General features: G+C 31.1%; 1 protein-coding gene across 1 annotated transcript in view; it reads left to right on the forward strand.

The window, feature by feature from the left end:
• Positions 1–15,550, forward strand: part of LOC107190107 (alkyldihydroxyacetonephosphate synthase) — a 32,523-nt gene that overhangs the window by 6,925 nt on the left and 10,048 nt on the right. The window contains exon 2 of the mRNA XM_015578844.1: positions 15,122–15,402. Within this exon, the coding sequence (XP_015434330.1) occupies positions 15,122–15,402 (281 nt within the window). The remainder of the gene's footprint in view (positions 1–15,121; positions 15,403–15,550) is intronic.

The raw sequence follows: 15,550 nt of genomic DNA on the forward strand, positions 1-15,550 counted from the left end.
GTATAATTACAGCCACTTAATATATACACTATATTCATTTGCAAATATGCATTTACTTCACTATGAAAGTACATAATTATAATTACAGCCACTTCGTATTAGCACACAAACGTAATATGTATACAGATTTCGAAGGTTTTTGGAAATACAAATTTTTGTGGGCTAATTTATCAACATAAAAGATTGAACAGAAATTGTTTCCAGTTGCTAGAAATTTTCTGAAATTAATAAACACGCTGATTTGTTCTATGAATGCATAAAGCTGCGTCTACACTATATAGCAAAACAGTGTTTTGCAACAATTTGTTGTATAACCTTGTTATGTAACATGTTTTTATAACTTGTTACAAGACTATATCTTTCAGACAAGTCTGTAACAAGTCTCTATAACATTTCGCGTCTCATTATTAATAATGGCGTCACACTAGATGGATAACATATAACTTGTTATATACCACGAAAAATGTTGTGTAACATCACGTTATATAACATTTTTCTTTCTGTTTTTCTAACAAGTTTTATAACTTTGCTATATAGCATGTTATGTTATATAGTGTAGATGCAGCTTAACATTCATTCTCTAGTTATGAGCTAATTAGAAACCGTTCTGGATGTTCGGAGAATTATTTTTCATTCAAATCAGAACACCATGAACTAAAAATTATTCCTATTCCATCCTCAATACTCACCTAGTTCAAAACAATTTAAAGTAGTATTGGTTTCAATGTAAAATCACAAGCTTAATACCAGTTTTTCTTCAAGAAGTCAGAACAACATAGAAGAATATAATTTATTCTCCTCGAGCTTCATCGTAGATATTGCACCGATAAATCAGCAAATCCTTTATACGACACATTATTCATACCAATTCATATACATAATTGAAATAACATGACTAGGTACATTTAAGTATGTATGTATGAGACTTTTTTTTACTTAAAATTCCCTTCTAAACAGTTTGTCAATGTTTTTTAGATTCCTCTAGAGACACCCTATTGCGTCATATGCTTAGTCACGTAAGGGGCTAGGCTAGTGTGACATTTTTTGAAAATATCTCGAAAACTAATTATTTTTTTGCCATGGCCTCCTAATAATTGTTTACGTAGAATGAATAGAGGAATCGATCTGTGCAATAAACAATATGCATTTCCATATAAAGGAATGATGCAATTGTTAACTGCACATGCACTGTTGCACTTAAAAAAAAATTTAAGGGCCTACGGATGTAGTGTTCTTCAAGCCATTTATCTTCCTCCTTTGGCATTTTTTCGTAAATGCATTAATAACGGAATTATGACCTGAAACAATTGCGTGGACCACCCTGTATACCTGCCGCTTTCAGATATGACTGCTTTATTTAATTACGGTAGTAAATTTCAATCTTTTTTTTTAATCATGTCTGATCTAACTTCTTTCCACATTCATAAGAACCTCTTTCGTCTGTCTCATAACTTAGAAATTAGGAAATCTGAAGATAAAGAACTTTTTAAATAATAAAAGTTTCATTATGTTTGATGCTTACGGATTCCATATCATGATTGTACATAAATTTAATAATTGCGAGAACACGCAAAATTTTTTTTTTATTTGTATTCATAACAGCAAATGTTAAAATTATCGTTTTAGCGTGACAATTCTGTTATACGCTGTCCAAAATAAGACAGCGTCGTAATATTTTTGAATAATACATAGTATAAGTATTATTCAAGGCCGACATTACTGTCTGACTGATTCAATATTTAACGAGCCAGGCATTAAACGCATTAGGATTCTTGTGAAAACGTTCAGGTAAACAAACAAAAGGTAAACCTATTGCGTATTCCTAGAAAACTTAGATTTCTTTGAATATCTCACATGCAGATTCTGACCTTCTATAATTTTTTTTTTGTTTTCTGCGGTAAAAGTGTAAACGTGCCATTACAAATATATTGAATTTCTTTTGTAATTGCCTACATGGCTTGTCGCATGCAGAAGAATAAAACATTACACGCCAGTTAATGTTACACTCTGAGAAGCTTTTAATACCTTTTCGTTTCGTTTGTTATTTGTATGCAAAAGTATGAAATCCATATAATTAATTCAGCAATACTGTATTGTATTCGATACATTTAAATCTGAAACAAATGCCATAAAGAAAATCATTTAGTAATTCAATAAAAAAGTGTATAAAGTATTTTCCTTGTACGTAATTTTATTGCTCGTGTAGAAATCGTCATACGAAAATAATTTTATAGCCGACACTGTGGGTTATTTTACGAAAGTAATTTAATTGGTAAAATTTACTGCTCGGTCTGCAGTCTGCCAGAAATGGAAATTAGTATTTTAATACGGTGTCAATTTATTGCATTGTCTGCTTTCAAGCATCACGTTTAATGTCTACATGTTTAATTAATACTAACTTGGGAATGAATATGTTGCGGCTGAATTTCTATGAAAATTAAATAGTGATAGAATTTAAAATATGAAAATTTTTAACCATGGTCGCCATCTTCATGTTAAGTTAAAGCCTTTTCTATATTATTTACAGTACATTACTTACAATAAGTTAAAATGGATACCGGATACAAATGAGATTCAACTAAAATCATTATACTTAAAAACTTTAAAGTAAAATTAGAAGCAAATTTCATAAAACTTCATTTAACATTCGGTTATAGTAGAGATTATTTTTTGATAAAGAAATCATTTAGCAAGCATGTTACAGTCAACATTGCTTTTTAAATATTAGATCCATTTTAAAGATGTACTTCTGAAAATTCAGGTTTTTACTAGTAATATTATAATACAATTAGGTTGTTGCACATGAAATGACAGCCTTATTTCCGGCATTTGATGTTATATTAAACATTATACGCATTTTATTAAACATTATTATTAATATCATAATTGTATAGACATTATCATTTATTATTTATATTTATTAAAACAAAATACAACTTCATTTGCTGGAACTAACTAAATACAAATAATTTATATCGACTGTATTTCGATATAAAGAGAAAAGTTGGATGCCTGTTATTTAATGCCTGAAGTTTGGATGCCTGTTATTTAAAGAAGGCATTGTGATGCAATGTCATTATGAAATCCGTAAACCTAGAAGTGTTATATGGTAATTTTTTAATAGAAAATATTGAATTAATAAAATTGATTTCTAGCATTTTGTTCCATTTTTAAGAGAAAGCTGACCTATGTGTAGCGGTTCAAATCTTTTTCTCACATGTGTAATTGCATTAATCCATCGAATTTCAACTTACAACAAAAGCAATTTTTCCTACAATTTTCTGTACTGAAAACACGAAAATCTCTCAAAACAAGTATACAAAGAAAAAATGTCAGTAGTAGTCTGCTTTCTACAGTTGATGTTTTGACAGTTTGTTCGGATTTTCTGGTATAATAAATAATAATCAATCTATACGGTATAACGCGAAACATATAAACGTAATTACATTAAGCGTGATCGTTTGAATGAGACATCGTTAACCAAATAAGAAATGGTAGTCAGGGAACCAGGAGAGTAACGAGACAAATTGAATAAATTATGTTGAGTTTACATTCAAATGAGTTGTAGAGATAGCAGATTAGATATTATGTAAGTGACAGTAAGATGGCTATTATGAAGTCTCTATTTGATTATACATGTATATATATACTACACATATACAGTGTGTCTCACGAACTCTGTCCACTTAAATATCTTGGTTATTTCAAACAATACGAGAAAATGTTACTTACAAAAGTTGTAGAGTTTAAGAAACTACATAATGTGGTATAAATGGTATTCTTACAAGTGGAGGCGTCGAGAAAATCTAAAGGTCACCTTTGTTTCTTTTAACTGGAATGTCCAATTTTTTATGCTCGATTTCGATAGATTGGCGTATTCTGAATATAAAATCACTGTAATGCATTTGTCCTAAAACTTACCATTGCTGAGATATTTCACTGTTTTCATTCTATTACTTTCATTATGGAACGTATTCGAGGATATGCTGACTACGTCAAATCTAAACAAACAGTGAATAGAAAAAAGTCAAATATCTCAGCAATGGTAAGTTATAGGACAAGTGCACCTTAGTATTTTTATACTCAGAATACGCCAATCTATCGAAATTGAACATAAAAAATTGGACATTCCATTTAAAAAAACAAAAGTAACCTTTAGATCTTTTCTACGCTTCCACTTGCAAGAATACCATTTATACCCTATATGTAGGTTCTTAAACCCTACAATTTCTATAAGTAACATTTTCTCATATTGTTTGAAATAACCAAGATATTTAAGTGGACAGAGTTCGTGAGACACACTGTATATGTATACATGTGTTTAATGTGAGGACACCAATTAATTACACGTGTAAATCAGATGTCTAAAAAGAAATAGAATGCCAGTTATATTAAGAGAGTTATACCTGTCAGATATTTCGAATAAATAATTTGTGATCGTTAATCAGAGTACTAAAAAAACCCAAGACGATTTATTATGCTTTTTGATTTGTTGTGGGAACTAGAAGAAAGTTGTATTTAATCTCGTAGCGTCATTTAATATTCAGAAATTCATGTAAACAGTGTGCAGTTTGTCACCGTTTTAAAAATTCTTATTTGTTAACTAATAAACTCATTTTTAATCTAAATAAAAATAAATGGTGCTTACAGGGAGGGTGGTGTAGATTATAGGAAATGTATACATATGTATATTGTGATACGTAGGTAGCTCCGTGTAACTTTTATGAAAGCTTACGTCGGAATAATCGTAAACATTGCGTAGGGTAGAACTTCAGTAACATCTTCATAACAATAAATCCAACGAAAAATGTCTTTGTCTGAATTCATTTGTCCTCTCATTGGCGTAACTAGGATTTTTGTCTGGGGGGCCAGGTCCCCTGACTTCCCATCAGGCACTTGTACGTATTTTATACCATGCATGTGGGTTGCAGAAAATGAAGTTACACATTTTAAAATAATTATTTACATATTTATTTAACATCAAAACTAAAAATAGAAAGATATAAACATAATTCTTAAAAATAAATAAAGATTGAGATTGATTAAAAGCAAGTGTATATTGTATGCAGATACCTCTAGTTAAAATCTATCATATATAAGTTTCAATTTTCTGGTTTTTTCTGCAAAAAGATTTTTCGTATCCTTGAGCGCTAGTCCCCTTATTGCATCCAGCCCTTCAATTGATGTTACAAGATTATTAGTTACAGTAGAATATTAAAATTAATAATCTTAATTCTAATACAATTTTACTTAATACTTTCACGTAATGAGGATAGTATTGTATTTTTTGTATTTAGTTGCGTTGCGTAGTACGTTTCGGCCCAAGGATTTATTTTTTATAACAGAAGATTTTAGTAACTGACGAATGTTTTTTTTACATATTTGAATAATTTCTGGACGGGGAGGCCTGTCCGTATTCTGGGGGGTTGGGGCAGGCCCACCCTGGCCCTTACCTAGTTACGCCAATGCCAGTACTGTATAACGTAAGACAATAACATTCGACGTTGTTGAGACTATCGTGTAGTGTTGCACATTAATTCCTGTGCTTAGGAATACGATTGAAAAGATGAATTTTATCGTTCTAGCCGTGCGTATATGCATATATAATATGTCAGTTCAATTCCGTTTGATACTTTCACTGCGTATCCTGCGCTCATAGATCAAATAGGACGTACTTAATGGAATATGGTGAACGTCCTCTCGACCAGAACTCGTTCCGTTCGGGTGTCGTAAGTCACACACGAGAAATTCCGTCCTCTTTGTGTTCGTCAGCCTTTGGAATCCGATGAAGTCTGGCTGTCCCCCATTCAGCAAATGAATTCTAATGAACGTGAACGAACGACGGCTATATAAACGAACCTGGACGTGTTAATTTCGAGACAGATGCGTGATTTCCTTACACGGATCATCATGGTTCATATTTTCTCATGTAGGCACGAGGAGCCTTGACCACATTATGTAGTCAAAGATGGACCAATTTATCATCCGAGTAAAATGTTTCGAAAGAATGAATAAAAGGTAGACAAAAATGACTTCTCATTTTTCATCGAGTAAACGTGAAATTCTAGTTTATTGGGTCAAACGTTTTGTTTAGAACGAGTAGTTGCGTATTCGTGTCATCAATTTTAGCTGAATAAACGTCGACATGACACTTGTTCATACACATTTGTCTTATTTTTATTATATATTTGCACTACCCTTGACAGAAAGTACTGCCCAATAAAATGGGTCAACACGATTATTGCATGCAACAGTTTTTTTTTTAGACATGAATTAAAAATTGTAATTACTGTTGTATGTATTTGGTCAGTGTAAATGTTTCGATGGCTTATTTGCAGATGGTTTGATCCTCATAGTTTTGTAAATAAACAATTATGTTAATACATTCTGCTAATATTTTATTGTTTAAGATACAATTGAAATTGTGCTTTTGAAAATGAATGTGAAAATGAAAGGAATAAACGTTACAAACACCGTGAAAGCATTTGAGAGCTGTTTGAAGAAGTTGTTATGTCACTCCCACGCTGTAGTTAACTGAAAATTTATTAATATAATTTAATTATAGATATTCCATAAATAATGATAATCCAACCATTTTTTTATTAGAATAAATGTTTCTATTCAAAATACATATGGTATAAAGAATTATTACGTAGTTTTTAATTTTATTATTAAATTGTAATTGAAAGCATTGTTAGACTACTCTTTTAGAACAGAATCCATCAAAATTTTTGCGCTGATCCAATATATTAATCTAGAGAAGAGAAATATGGACACGACACGACGAGTGTCATTTTGACTGATACCAAATACATACATATTTCAGTATACACAGCATATTCGCATATGGCACTTGTTATATTTCAGGAAATTTTATACCTATGGTATGTGCAATAGCTGTGTGATTTTTATAAACGAACGTTCATGTTTACAGTGTATAATGATAAAGCTGTAAAAGTAAAAGTAAAGGAAAAAACGTCTGTGTGTTAAGGTAGAGACTGTAAATAAAGCTATGTAAAGAATCCGTGGAATAAATTAAAACAGACGATGAACTAAAAATTACCTTTCATTATACGTCATTAAAAATTCCAGTAGAACTTATCTTTACACAAAGAAACATTCAGCAAAACACAATAACTGAAAAGTTTCCTTTAAATTAGTTTCAAATTACGAAATTCACTTTCAAAAACTTGGGTTTATCATAAAATATGAAATGCCACTAAAAAAAGCTGGCATTTCCAATGCAACAAAATAAATTCAAAAGTTTTAGAACATTACTAACATAATCTCTCTTACAAACCATTTTCGCTGTGGGTTTTTTTTTGCACAGCTCTAGTTGAGGCTCGAGTTACGTGTCACTTTCTTACTGTGCTGAATTTATCACCTTCCGATATCGTTATCTATGTACCTACATACATACAATGGGTCCAAAAAGTATTCGTACACCCTTTAATACAGAACTACTCTTTCAAAATTGGACCAAGTGACTTGAGTTTCTTTGCGAAGTTAGAAGGATTAATGTACTAAATGATGTGTTAACAAAATATTGAAAAAGTTGCAATTGGTCGGAATCACGATGGAAATAGTAAAGGTCGATTTTTCGATTTTTTTAATTTGAGATTGTAATTAAAATTTAACGAATACATTGTTTAGATTTATGTTAGTTATATGCACGCTGAAACTTTCATCAAAATCGGTTAACGTTATGAAATACAAACGGTTAAAAATGTCGAAAGCCGCAGTTTTTCGAGATTTTTGACATACAACTGTAGTGTACCTAAAGATGCTTACATAGGTTAGACAACTGCTGGCACGATCTGTACACCGAACTTTGTTACTTTTCGAAGCGCAACTTTCGTGGTGGTTCAAAATCAAGGAGACGTGTAAAAAGTGAACGAAAAACTCGTGGTCATGATTTCAGGAACAAATTTGGAAAACAAAATCGACCGTTGAAACTGCTACGATTCATTCGAATGGATATTCTTGATTGTTCACAACGCCGAATGTAATTTACATATTCTCTGCAGTGTGTAAAATTAATAGCATAACTGTTAGGTGATTTATGGACAGGAATCTGTTGTTATTCTCAGCGATACAGGAAAGTATTCTAGAAAAAGTGGAATAGTTGGTTGGAGAAAAATATATTTTAGCAATGAACATAAGCGAAGGTCACATTTTCTCTAATTTCAGGCTTGTTTTCTCGAATGCAAATTTTTACGATTTCTGATTGTCTATTTTCGGACAACTAAGGTTTATTTCAACTGGTTTTCATAAAACACACGGCGTAAGAGATACTCTAGTAGAGGAAAGTGGCCAAATATGAATATACCTAATGTGGAATAATGCCATTTTTTAAATTCTAACAAATGAATATTTGTCAAAGGACTATAGGCTATCTTACTTACTCACTTTGGTAGAGCAAAGTAGGCGAATATGAGAACCATTTTTTTAACACTAGAACTACCAAACAAGTCAAAATGTCTTGTCAATACACTCTTACAACGATGATTCAAATGTTATAACAATATATTTTCTCAGATCTTTCGTAACTTTTATTACGATACGACAATAAAGAAATTGGTTAATTTATAAATTTGTAAATTTTCAAAAGTTTGCCATATTTATCGATCGATCGAAAAAGATATGCGTTTATCGTTGGTAGTTGTAGTTTTAAGCACGCATAATTCTCGATTAAAAATAGTTTTATTGTAATACGATACACGTTTTAAATGTAAGATGTGCACACTTTTACAACATATTAGAAATTATACCCAGATAGCACACGACGCCTTAAGTGGTTCCGTCATGGTTTGGGCGGCGTTTGCTGCATTTGGCAAGACAGCATTAGCCTTTCTCAACACACGTCTTGTTTCGAAAAAATATTAAGCTGTCTTTCAGGAACATCTCTTCCCCTATACACGTCGTGTTTCGTCCTTCAGACTGAAATTCACGCACGATAATGCGTCTGTACACGATTCCGCAAGCACTAAACAGTGGTTAAATAAAAAAATATACAGAAATATTAATGTGACCATCAAGGTCTGTTTGTTAACCTTAACCAAATAGAAAATTTATAGGGACAACTGGTACAGGATGTTTATGAAGATTGTTGCCAATTCAACAGTGTAAATGAGCTCAAAACGGCAATGAAGGACACTTGGTGTCGTATTACAGATCGGCAACTTATACACCTCGCCATCCCTGCCAAAACAAATCAGTCTTTTAATTAAAAGTGGCGGAAAGCCTATTAAGTATTAATTTTCATGATATATAAAATTTTTGCACATTAACACATTACTTTGTTAATAAGTGAACCTATCATTTATTAACGGTCAAAATTTGAGTACGTTCAGAAAAAATTCTAATTTTGTTTTGACTTGATATTTTAAAATAAAGTTTAGTAGAGACATTTGTTTGTATAAGGGCCTAATACCCTGAAAATTTCAGCGGGATTGATACATTTGTACATGACTTACGACAATAACTATAACTGAACCTATAATTTCTTAACAGACTGTATACCTATACATATACAGTACCGGATAAAAGTATTCGTACACCCTTTAAAACGGAACAACTTGTTTAAAATTGGTCCAAATGACTTGAGTTCTTTTGTGAAGTTGGGGACATCAGTTTACTAAATGATGTGTAAAGAAAAATTGAAAAGGTTGCAATCGGTCGGAATCGCGAAGAAAATAGTAAAGGTCGTTTTTTACAACTTTTTAATCTGAGGCTATAATGAAAATTTAATAAATACATATCGAAGATTTATGTTAGTTATATACATGTTGAAAATGTTATCAAAATCGGTTAACGTTGCTACGAGATACAAACGATTAAAAATGAAAATCACAGTTTTTCCCGACTTTCGATCTACAACTGTAGTAAGTCTGACAATTCTTACAATTTTGTATGTATACAATTATCATGAATCTTCGATATGTATAAATTCAATTTTCATTATAGCCTCAGATTAAAAAGTTGTAAAAAACGACCTTTTATTTAAATTAAGGGATAATAACTAGACACCAAGAGGTGTCGGAAGTAATAAAAATCTCATTTTTAAATATTTTGTGGTGTAGTTCCCTCTTGCAGTGGACCCCCCCAATTGAAGGACCGAGCGGTGGTATACATCAGTGTGTCTCACGAACTCTGTTCACTTAAATATCTTAGTTATTTCAAACAATACGAGAAAATGTTACTTACAAAAGTTATAGGGTTTAAGAAACTACACAATATGCTATAAATGGTATTGTTGCAAGTGGAGGCGTAGAGAAGATCTAAAGGTCACCTTTGTTTTTTTAAATGGAATGTCCAATTTTTTATGCTCGATTTCAATAGATTGGCGTATTCTGAGTATAAAAGCACTAAAGTGCATTTGTTCTAAAACGTACCGTTGCTGAGATATTTCACTGTTTTCATTCTATTACTTTCATTATGGAACGTATTCGAGGATATGCTCACTACGTCATATGTAAACAAACAGTGAATAAAAAAAAGTCAAATATCTCAGCAATGGTAAGTTATAGGACAAGTGCACCTTACTAATTCTGAAAAATTCACTCGGTTAACAGGACAATCACACCATTTAGATGCATTGCGACGTAATAATGTATACATTACTTGTAGTTTCGTTCGAAAAGCAGAATACGAATTGACAACTATAATTAAGTATATCAATGCAAATATAGTTTTTCATGGATCAACGTCTCGTGATCGGAGGCAAAGAAAAATTTATTTACCTTGTAAGAGTTATAGCTTCGAAGTAAAAAGAAAACCGGAATAAATTTTCGGAAATCATCTACTACACTGAATTTCAGACGATCGGATATTCGATCTTCTATAAATATTGTAATGAGTAGACTGCGGATGTTTACGCAAATTCAGAATGTTAGGCATTAATTTATAAACATTAAAATCGGATAGAAATCTAGATCCTGTAATAAATGTCTTGTTATGTTAATAGTAATATATAAATATCACTAAATTTGATTGAAATCTTTATCTTCATGCATTTTACATGTTAAAAATTGCTATAAATGCATAAACATCCGCAGTTTAGTAATGACTACTGTAATTTATGGGGTATTCCATGCGAAATCGGACACTTTTTGGACTAACATTTCGGATTTTGTTGACACTTGGATATGTTGCAGTCTTTAGTGATTTATAAAACCTGATATATATGTGAAGTAGACTTTTTCGAAATCATCTGATATACATTTTTGAGAATTTCATTATAAGTTTAATAAAAGAACAATCTGAGAAACTGAAAGTACAGTCGTAAAGATAGATAATATTGACATCTTTTACTCATATTTTATTCATTTTGCTTCGTAGAAAGTTTCAAATAAATCGAGTCATTGCTAAAAATGGACTTTTATCAGTTTAAAAAAAGACATTTACATAATTCCATTTAACAGCCAAACCTTTTTGACTAATTCGTGAGAATAGAGTAGTGTATTGACTTTGTTATTATAAATATAAAAAGGAGCCATCGATTTGTAGCTGAAACTAGCTTAACTTATTTTTCTAATAAAAAATTGGACTTATACTACTTTAAAAAGAACAATCCAATTAATGTTTGTCAGCCAAGTTCTGAAATGTTTTCTTGCATACGGTCACATCTTGTTTTGCAGAAAGAAGCCATTACGGTTTAGCAATGTCAGCTATATATTTTTTCCCGAAATTCTTCCTGCACCCGCTGAAGTTGCGACGAACAACTGCGTAGCGAGCTTTTTACACGTTGTTTTTGGATTTTTAGCATCAACAACCCGCAAATCATCATTATTAATGATACTGCGCGTCCTTCTCCACTTAACCGCTCATTTAACAACAAAAAATGTAATAAAAAATATTATAAACATATAAATTAAACTATCTCTTCCCCTATTTTGAATTTTTCGAATTACTTTTGTGCGGTACCTGCACTTTCACTTACACAATAGTTTTGGAATGTCGTACACATCTTCCGGGATGCTTCGAGTGGCTTTTTCTCCAAGTTTGAACTCATAAAGGAAACACACACGCAGGGCCGTTCCTGGGTTGTTGACCGTCCGGGTACAAAAACAGTATCGCCGCCCTTATTACTTTAATATTATGCCATTAAGAATTTGATATGCCGTGTTTCCTTATATAATTTAATTCGGTTAACTATTTCTTCTAATAGCAGTAGATATCAGTACTGTGGCAAACCGTACAAACATAGAATAAAGAATCAAACAATAAGGTTCATATTTGTGATTTTTTTTTGGTAGGATAATTTAGTAGAATAATGTTAACTGACCTAATAATGATTACCGTATGTATTTCCTAATACACCGTATAGGAGCAATATTGGGCATCAGTTTTAGTACTTACCAAAAATGACAAGAAATACTAATATAAGAATTTGTCTACTTTTATCTAAAACTGTTTATTTTTGTATAAGCACGTCATCAATAAACATGTTTCCCAGTAACTTCATATAATAGAAAAATATTTAACCCAATTTTTCACTAAACTACAAGGTGTCATGTAAAAGTATACGATAATGGGATTCGTTCCTCTATTAGGTCCTTCCATAAGTCTCGGAATGTTTTCTACTTTGAGAAACTTTCGACACATTCCACCTCAGAATTCAAACATCGGTGCATCAGCGAATACGAAATTTGAGATCCTGGATTTATCCCGAAAACGAGGCAGACCGGAAAATTTCAGTAAAATAATATTATTGCCGTTATAAATAGGTTCAAGACCTATTACATCATATAACGATACGATGATGAGTTTATTGCCTTATACATCCCCTGTTTATCATGAATATTTCAAGGAACTTTCTACGAAGCAAAATGAATAAAATATGAGTGAAAGATGCTAATATTATGTATCTTTACGACTGTACTTTCATTTTTTCAAATTGTTCTTTTATTAAACTTATTGTAATGAAATTCCCAAAAATGTGTACATCAAATGAATATATTTTTACTTTCAACTATATATCTTTTTTTAACGCGAAAACTTGTAGAAATATTATTAAAGAATACGTAAATAATTATACTCGATATTGTACACTATTCTGTATTGGATAATAAAACGCTATTTACGACGTAGTAAAGTAGTGGACATTTGTTTAAAATGAGTTTTGTCATGTTGCCGCATATTTAATTAACATATACGACAGGTACGGACTTACTTTTTAAGATGACCAATAGTTTTAAGACAGATTATAAATGTTTCACAATATTTTCTAAATAGGAAGGCTGTCAATTATGGTTCAATTGAATTTATAATCCAGATTTTTTGTGCTATCGTGAAAGTTTTTCATGGGAAAGGCTAGCATTAAAAAATCTTTAGTTACGATTGGATGTTCCGAAACTTGATTAATTAAATAATTTAGAGGTCAAAGTGTGCATTTAAGAAGATAGTAAAATTCAGATATAAAAATAACAATAATAATAAAATTTTCGGTTTTTAAATTTTACCAGAATATTGTTCTTGGAAACTGGACTTATGTTAAATGAAGTTATTGTTTATACTAAAGTTTCTAATTGAATAAAGAGTCATACTACAGTTTTATATAGCACACTTACAACAAGAATAGCAACGTCTTCAACGAAAACAATTATAAAATTAATAAATGCGATTATCTTGAAAATGGTGTAAATCCAATTTCGAGAAAATCAGCAATATGATTTTTATGATTACAAATAAATACAAATAAATTGTAAATAAATAAATTAGAAAAGTTGGATTATGCTGACTGTGTAGACTACTTGTAAAATAAACGATATGTGATTATTGCAGTAAATTATAGGACAATTGTAAAACCATATTAATCATATTACATTGAAATAATATTTATGAAAATACTATCTAATTGTTATTATTTGCATTTTTGATTTCTAGTTATTTAAATTCAAGTTTTCATGTTTCTGTGATGATTTTTTATTATTAAGCAAAGCAGTGATTATTATGATGTTAACATAGTCGTAACGTTCTTAGAACTTTAGGGAACATGTACGTACATAGTTCGTAATTTGTGAATAATCACTATGATAAGATAAACTGATTAAATATATTCGAACGTAGCACACATAACACTAAAAAACTGTAATCGTTTCAATATTATTATAGCAGTTGCTAACTTTGGATTAAAGCGAAATTCTTTTTATATGTTTCTGCATTTTGATAACAACAATTTGATTGTTTAAACAAACTAGGTGGAACTAAGAATAATTAAAGAAATTACTTCTGTTATCTATGATCTTAATTAGTAAGGGTTATATGCAATATAATAAAGTATTAGTATGTCTTCTGATTTACATATCAAAGGATAAATTGCAATTTTTATTATTCATTTTTATTATTTAGTAGTGATGATATAGCCTGGACATTACTGTGTTAGGTACTGGAAAGAATTTGTGTGGTTTTTGTTTTATCAACGGTAAATTCAGAACAAGTTTTTCGTACGTTTTTGATGAACAATATCGACATTGATATAAAATTTATTCTAGTGGTTTCCATACAATCAGCTAATTTCCCATTTGTTTTGATGCTACATTGTCAGTGCATAATTAATCATTGTTACCGTAGACATAAAAATTTGTGCCTTTTCATTTTATAAATTAATGATGTCGGAAGTTGTTCCAAATTTAGACTTTTCCTCATACAATTACCATTTACTTATACTTACATAAAACTCTGTGATAAACAAGCGTTTTCAAAATGGCAACAAGTGCATACTGCTATTAACAAATTTATTTATACTACACCCAGATCAAGAAACCTTCACTTAATAGAAACACACGAATTATTTATTATTTACGAGCTTCAAAAAAGCGCTCTCAATGTTAGCGAAACATTTACGAAGGCATTCATGTCGCCTCAAGTTCATGATTGCTAAATGATAACATTTTTTTAAAAATAATACATCGCTATAATACATACGCTTTTGCGAACATTTTTATATGATTTCTGATAAAAAATAACTAATGATAATTATTTTCTATCCTGAAGTTCGTTATTATTTTTAAAAAATTCAATATTAAAAATTCACGATACTGTCTAATCACCAGGGCGTATCCAACCACTGTGACATTTACCTTATGTCGATTTTCATTAATGAATGAAATGTTTACAGGTATCCAATCGGCAGTAAAGAACTTCCATACTTCACGCAATGGGTTAAGGATGTTCTGAACGTGGATGTGACTAAGAGAAATACTCCTCAACCGATACCGACAAATCTACCAGAACCAGTTATATCGTCTGAGCTCTTAGAAGCGATTGAGGAATCACAAGTCGAATATTCAACAAAAGATATCGATCGGCTGGTCAGAGCACACGGGCACACGTTACGAGAAATTTATTGTTTGAAATACGGATCGTTCGTGCGGATACCGGACATAGTTCTCTGGCCGAGTAAGTCTGACAAATATACTGATAAAATTCTGTTTAAACCCTTTATCCAATACGAGCAGGTATGTAAGTAGGAGAGGTGTTTCCAAAGTTCTGAGAATTGCAGGGATAATAACTAAGGCTTCCAGGCAGGGATGGAAAAAAAAACCGT

Source organism: Dufourea novaeangliae, unplaced genomic scaffold (genome assembly GCF_001272555.1).
Source record: "Dufourea novaeangliae isolate 0120121106 unplaced genomic scaffold, ASM127255v1 scaffold11, whole genome shotgun sequence".
NCBI classification, from domain to species: Eukaryota; Metazoa; Arthropoda; class Insecta; order Hymenoptera; family Halictidae; genus Dufourea; species Dufourea novaeangliae.